Below are 7,939 nucleotides of genomic sequence, written 5' to 3'. Positions count from 1 at the left end.
GATTTAGGCCTCGTATTGAAGCAATTATTAGAGCTGAAGGCTCAAAAATTGACTATAAGTTGAGCCGAATACTATTTTCAAATGATTTTATTAAATAAATGTTTTCACAAAACCTCTCGTTTAAATTTTACTCTTGAAAAAATTGAAAAAAAATAAAATATGTAACACTAGATAAGTTCAATATATATATATATATATAAACAAAAGTCTCTATAGAATAATTGAATAACAAAAGATGAAGGGTACATTATATAAGTAAGTACATATCCTTGAATGAGGAGAAGGGGAAGTTAGATTTTTGGAGGAGCCTACCACAAACCCCATAGCCCATAGGGAAAAACATAGAGAGTGTTGAGGAGTTGCAGTACTCGTAGTATTAATAATGTGACAGGATGCACAACCTTTTAAATGTACAATCAACGAAACCTATTCAAACATATTTTATAGACACATTAATGAAGAAAAATAAGATATTTGAAGATGCAGAAAACAAAAATTGCTAATGGGAGTTGGTAGATGTACCTATGGGCTGTGTACAGTGTACACTACCTAGGTATCTAATAGTGGTTAGTTCATAATATGTAGATAGAGTAGTACTATGGGATGTATTTTATTCCAAAGAATGCAAAACAGGTACTAGGCACGGATTGAGGCGAGCCTTAGCCGGGTAAGAGGGTGCGCTTACATTTTATGTAGAATCCCGATAATGGTTCTTCACTAGTAGGCGCTTGGTTTTTTATTATATACACACTTACTCACTCGTACTAACATCGATCCCTCAGTCATTGAGTGTGTCTCAGTGAGAGTTGAGTGTGATCTGTGTGCTTGCTGCTGCTATGAAAAAAGGCATATGACTGAAAAAGAAAGACATCTCATTTTCTCAGAAGGGTCAGTCATATTATTTTGTACAATTGACAAGAATGAGTCAGAAGAGTGGGATAGATAAAAGTATGGGATCCTGTCGGACGATCCTCCTTCTCATCATCACGAAGATGTTCCTAATGAGTAACTTTAGCAATTTAGCAGTGAAGGTAAGGGGATTCTACATTATATATACTTCGCTCTTTACTTGGTACTCTTGGATCCTGTAATTAGATTGATGCGTGTGTCTTTGTTGTAGAAATAGAAATTTAATATATTGCTAGAATTACTCAGTAGTAAGTAGTACTTTGATCTGTAGTTTTAGTAGTACTGTAGTTCTAAATAGTACCTTTGTTTCAAGGTTATGCCTAACAGAGACGCACACAACATATGTTTATTTAAAAGGCCTTATACATACTATAATAATAAGGGAGGAGGGATTTGTAGGTCTAAGGGCCCCTATTGTGTTTTGCAGCTTACGAGCAAGCGTTAGTATTGAAGGAAAGAAGGAGAAGAAGTGAATGGATCTGGCACGTACCGTGTGACTTTCGATAGTTGAAGTAAAATATACATATTATTGCAGATGTTGTTTAATGCTGAGTGAATGTTGTCTTTTTGGAGAAGAATATATTTTTCGGGGAGTCTTGCATAATCACGACTTTTTAAAGAATCCTAATAAGAGTTTTTTTTTTTTTGGGGGGATGGGAGTGTGTATCTAGTGAGAGGTGGTTTCTTTTGGCAAAGGAGCATCTTATAAGTTATTAGTATATAATATGATCATACACATATATGTACACCATATGATTATTTAGAAACTTTTTTCCCTTAAGGATTTGAATGATCGTGATGCGAAGGAGAAGTAGTAGAAATACTATCCATAATCGTTTCTTTGATATTTTAAAGGGAAAATTCGGAAAACATAGATGAATTCAATCTTGTTATTGTTTTTATTATTTATACTAATTTATCATTTGGTTTGGTGAATAATAAATATATAATAATAATCGTAATAATTGACCAAGCAAGCTAGCTGTATAATTTATTTTTTATTTACCTTCCTGGCTTTATAAGAAGGGAAATTTCAAACGAATCTGCACGTAGAAAACGTTATAATATTAGCTGATTATCTTTCTCTAATATTTATACTTGCTTAGCGGATTATGTTTCTATATAATGCACGTATGTCATGGACAATTACTATTAGTTCACAAAAAGACTATAATATACAAGTACCATGGAGGTATTATTGCAATGAATATTTGACTACTATAATAACATTTAGCCATATATACTATAAATTTTTTTTAAGCAATTTTTTTTTGGCGTGGAGATTATAGTAATATATTTGCAAGGTAATTAGTAAAGTAAGAATTTACTAATACATAAATACGTACATACTTAAGAATTAACTTTTAATTATGCAAATAACCTTCAATTGTATAATAATAATAATTATGTTAATATATTTATTTTTAATTGTCATTTTTTCCTATATGCTTACAAAAAATATATGTAAGTAAATACTTTTGATTCTTCCGTGAGGGAAAAACTGCCTTTTATTGGTCAAAAAGGCCATGTTTTATCAACTTTATATATATCTCACATATATTTAAAAGAAGAAGATAAATAGATATGAGATCTCTTGTATTGTATAGACCTACCACTATTTCTACATACATAATATGGAAAAGGATTGTTATGTTGAGTGTCGGTACTTGTACAACTCAAGGATAGAAATACCAATTCATTTGAAGCATTCTCTTTTTACGTTTATTCCTCCCCCCTCCCCCTCTCTCTCTCTCTCTCTAAATACATCCACAACAAGCAAACAAATACAAATACATCTAAAAATGCCTTTAATAAATACCTTGCCATGGTACATTATATTTATTACACATTTTAATTATGAGGAAATGTACATACATATGTAGTAGACTGTTGTCAATTATTTCATTTTTTCTGAAAAAGCACAAATTTCCAGGTTTAAAAGTCTTCCGCTTGATTAAAAAAAAGGAATAGGATTGGCATATTTGAAAGCATTTTTATGAATGTTCAGAGGTTGCCCAAAGGATTTTATACTTTTAAATAAATAAAAACATGATTTGGGTTTAATATCGTCCGTACACTACTACAAATTACAGTTTTTTAGTCAAATGAACCATTTGTGTTTAATAAAGTTCCTAGGTTTCAAAGGTTTCGATTTATTATTAAATCATTGAATCTAAGGTGCCAGTCCTTATTTATTTGGTCTAGTGCAGTCCTCGGGACCCGGTCTTTCAGGCTGTCTGTACTCGAACAGATTTATAAAAAAAAAGAAGTACATTGTCCACACAGGGGCGTCCGCAGAATTATAATATATATATATTTCATTTTATGGGGGCGGGCTTGGTTTTGGATTCTTTTTTAAATTGAAAAAAACCATCTTTATGCTTCGATTTTCTTCGAAATTTTTTTCTCATAGGAGAAAAAAATTCCTTCATTTGGTGGGGCGTAGACGCTCCTGCACGGGACTACAGTGTTTAGTCCTAAATAAGGACTCAAAAAATAAATACTACATTATGATATTCCTTATTAATACAAATATATCTATTTTTATTGTTGTTGCTCTCGGCCTCAAATGACCTGGAACGTCATTTTTTTTTTTTTTTTTTTTCAAATTAGCTTCTAATAAATTTTCACTGTAATTTATAAAATTTGGAATACATTATTTTCATCAAAAAAGGTTATAAATAGGTCATTCAGGTTAATATCATCAAAAGGATCCCTTTTTTGTTTATCTAAATTAAAAGTAAAAGTACTTGTAAATTTGGTATACATCATTCAAATCGTTAGGCTGTGATACGCTAACGAACAAACAGAGTGTCAGAAGGCTACATTTCGTTTAAATACTATTGTAATTCTTTTAGACGGTTTTGATAGCAAATTTTATGTAAAAAAACTATCATACCTTCCTTGAGGTAATTCAATTTATTATTATTAATGAAAATGATTTAAACTTTGACCAAACACCACTTTTAAACCACCAAATATTTACTTTTTTCACAAAAAAGTAAATAATTTACACCCTAATGTAGGTATTACTAGTAAGATGTATAAAATCTGAAGTATTTCCCTCAACCAAATTATTTATTTCATATTATATGAATAATTCAATTTCAATATGAAAATGTAAGGAAATACAATAAAATTATTAATTATTGTCAAACATCAAGGAAGTCACCTCAAATATTCCTAGATTTTTAATTGGATCAGACGTAACTGTTATTTATGTATAAAACAAGTAGATTGAATCTGTATCTTTTCGTGGTAGGTATACCTATCTATATAGTTACTTATTAAGTCATTTGAAGTTGTGGGGATCAGATCTCGATGTTATACCACAACTACTACTAACATAAAAATAATTAGACTAATTTAAATTTACCGAATCATCAACTTTCGGAACACAGATAAGGAGGTGAGAAAGTAGAAAAAAACGACAGCTAACAAGAAAATGTAGTGTTAATTGTTATGTTTGTGAGGGAACGCCGTGAAAGAATCATTGTATGAATCTGGTAATAATTAATTAGCTTACAGATCATATTACCAACGGCTTTGGGACTTTTTTTATTTCTCTAGTTGTAGAAAAGATTAAAGGATATGATACAATAATTGTAACATCTTCCAATACTTATAAATATAATAACTCGTAGATTTATTATAGGTATTACAATTAAGAAAAATCTCATATTTATTCAAAAATCCTGAGATATCATCAAAAGAAAAGCATCTAGTACAGCGACAACAGCAAAACGTTATCCTTGTTCTTGTTGAAGGTTGAGCTGGAATTTGAAGGATGATTGGCTGATTTTTTATTACTATCATTTGGTATATAATATCGGTACCTATATACAGTGGGGTTTAAAATTCCTTTAGCGAGTAAGTGGTGCAGCCTAACTCATAAAAAATACTCACTGCTAAAATAATTTTGAGGCTTTTTGCTTCAAGCGATTTCTTTGATTAAATAATATAATTATTTTTGTATCATGTATACATAGCATATTTATTTTCATTATATCACCACTGGTTGAATCATTCTTATATTATCATTCTATTTTAATGTGTACAATATACGAGTACATGCAAAGAACGTTGTTATGTAAAAACCTTGAAGAAGACTCGTATAAAGCGCCATCTAGACAAGCAATATTAATTATGTATTTCATGCTTAGTCAATGTCAACTGAGGTTAATGTAAAGGGTTAAGATTCTGAGGCGCAGTCTCTTTCTTCACTTCTCAACAGAGTATGCATGTCTTTAACCATTATAACATAATACCATGATAATATAATATTAATATTAGATTATTTTTCCCTACTCCATTTAATTGTATTATAACTTTATTTCAGGCACAAAGTAGCCCCACCACAACTACGGGTGTTGCATCCCCACAAAATTCTCCAGACGAATCCTTTTCTCCCATTGTAGAAGCAACTTGTCGTGCAGGAATCATGACTGTTAAAGTTCAAACTTTACATAACTTTGAGGGTGTTGTGCATTCAAGAGATTATCGAAAGCCTAAATGCTCAGGATACGGAGAGAAAACCAAGGTGACTCTTCTTCGCATCAACATGCTTGCCGAAGAAAATGACGATGACTACTGTGGAATCTTTTCGGTAATGTACTAATAACATATTTTTTAGGGGAAGGATAGGTACATTTCACAAAATGTTTAACACTTATGTGGCAGGAGTTACATTAAATGCAAGTTTTGATGACACAAATTTGTTTAAGAAAGTAACAGTTTCATTTGGGGGAGTGTTGTTTTTTTCTATTTGGAAGAAGAAAAGTATATTTATAGGTTTGCGTACAATACTTATACAACAATTTACATAGATATTTAGTTTTTTTGTTGCTCCAGTGGATTTGTAAATATATATTATGTGCCCTCTATGATTTCACATTCCAACAGTCATTCAAATCAGAGAAAACAACTACTAAAAAAAAAGGAACAAAAACGTCAAATTCACAAAATTTGAAATTTCGAAGAAGGAAGTATATTTAATGTAGAAAGAGAAAATTGAAATCACTCTCTCACGTATGTAATTGTAAGGTCAGTGAGATATTATTATGTAGTTATATTTCTAAGTACATTGATATAGGTTATCATATATTATGTACGTGAAAACGAACAGGATTTTTTCAAGGGCAGACCATATTTTTTTGTGTTTCTTTTAAACATACCTTTGTTATCTGTACTTACATATATGAAGAAACATTTCTTTTCCTTGTTCCACAATTATCATAAACAATTTGCCTAGTATTTATACTAAATATTAATATATTAAATTTTTATAGGGTGGTTCGGAGGACAAGAGTATTGCCATTGCTGTGAGAGCCCATAAAACACTAGAACTTGTAGGAGACAAGTTCTACATGATTACGTGTGGAAAGGCCGGATATCAAAATACCAAGTAAGTTTCAAGTTATTTATTTTTTATTCACTGTTACTTTTATACGTACAAAGCAATTACGTAAATAAATATGCATAAATAAACTTTATAGTTGAAAGTTATTGCTTTATTTAAGAGCTTTTAAAAATTTCGATCAAAGAGGCCAGTTGAAAAATAAAAACACGAAATAGCAAGCAGTGTATTCTAGTGGGGGAAGTTAAGTGTCATTCATTTAAAATTTAGAGAATGAAGCTTATGAATAATAATAATAATTAAAACAAACAAAAAAACAAGTCCATAATTGTTAATATATAAAAATAATTGAAACCAAAATAAATACCAGGCATCAAGAGTCCGGGTTAGAAATTCAAAAACTTCTGAGAATTCACTTTAGTAGCTTCTTATGTTGGAGTGATACCCATGGATAGAATTTCACTTCTTTTGCCGCCGGGATCCAGGAAGTGCCATCAGCATTGGGGATTTTCAAGGAAAGGGTGATATATCTAGCAGTGGATGCCATAAAAATTGCTCGAAGTTCGTAAGGGTATATTGGCTCATAGGATGTAAGCATTCCAGGTATTAATGCCTTGGAGTTTAATAAAGCTAAATCCATTGCTTTAGACTTCTGTGGAGACTGTTGTTTCTTCCTTATAAATATTCCAAAGAGTATAAAAGCTTTGATTAAATTCAAAGGCCCATTTTCCAGACCATTAATGTTGATGGCGACGTATCTCTGCTGAACTTTTACAGCCCTGCAATCCAGAAAGGTATGTAGTATATTGTTAAAAAAATTCCCACAATCTTCGTATGGTTTATAAAATTTGATACAATTGACAGAGATCTGAATTGGTGCGCCGCTATATTGCCTACAATCCCAAATATATATATCAGGGAAGATAAAATTCCTTCTCTTCAATTTTTTCGAAGTCCTAACAAATTTAAATAGATTTGAGCTTCGTCTGTTAGTTTAATAAAAGTAATTTTATGATGCCAGGGTCTAGGAATTATAACATATTTTGTCATTTTTTTTAAAGGGAAGTAAAAACGACCATCACAAAAGGGGTTTGCGCCTTTAGGCCATTAAAGGTTGGAATACTTTTTTCCCAGGGGTTCTTCCTCTAATTTCTTTTGAGTTTTAAAATTCCGAAAGAAGACATGCTTCTTAACTTTGCATCGGATTATATCCAGAATAGAATCCCCATTGAATAAAGAAATAGCAGACCAAATAATGAGTTGAGCTGCAGTCTATACCGGGGAGTGAGCAACAATTTCCTCGTTGGTGAAGTAGATACCAATCATGAGCCTATGGTAGAACTCGCTGAATGAAACCTGTCTCCTCCATTCAACGTCACGTTTCCTGGACGTTTCGATAAAAATCGTGATAAATATTTTCGGAATTATATTCACTAGGAGTGCAATTCCGCCTCCAAAAAGGGATTTGGGCCTTTTTATGGGGCTCAAATATCATTGGTGGAATAGCTTTTTCAGCAATTATTGTTCCTCTTCTATCATCCTCATAGCAAGTTGAGGGGAAACAGTGGATTTGTATATAACTAGGGGAACTACTTGGGTGTTATATATATTAATTCTTCCCTAAAGATTCAAGTTATCTTATCATTGTATTTGAATGCATGCAATCTTGCAAGG

General features: G+C 31.5%; 1 protein-coding gene across 1 annotated transcript in view; it reads left to right on the top strand.

The window, feature by feature from the left end:
• Positions 1 to 719: 719 nt before the first annotated feature.
• The window catches only part of LOC121120579 (uncharacterized), a 27,376-nt gene continuing 20,156 nt past the window's right edge, over positions 720 to 7,939 (top strand). Inside the window, exons 1-3 of the mRNA XM_040715453.2 lie at positions 720 to 1,031; positions 5,249 to 5,515; positions 6,198 to 6,313. Of these exons, the coding sequence (XP_040571387.1) occupies positions 921 to 1,031; positions 5,249 to 5,515; positions 6,198 to 6,313 (494 nt within the window). The 5' untranslated portion in view covers positions 720 to 920. The remainder of the gene's footprint in view (positions 1,032 to 5,248; positions 5,516 to 6,197; positions 6,314 to 7,939) is intronic.

The sequence above is a fragment of the Lepeophtheirus salmonis genome, chromosome 6 (genome assembly GCF_016086655.4).
Source record: "Lepeophtheirus salmonis chromosome 6, UVic_Lsal_1.4, whole genome shotgun sequence".
In the NCBI taxonomy this organism is placed as follows: domain Eukaryota; kingdom Metazoa; phylum Arthropoda; class Copepoda; order Siphonostomatoida; family Caligidae; genus Lepeophtheirus; species Lepeophtheirus salmonis.
Note: the sequence above shows the minus strand (reverse complement) of the source record. Positions and strands in the feature narration are given on the sequence as shown.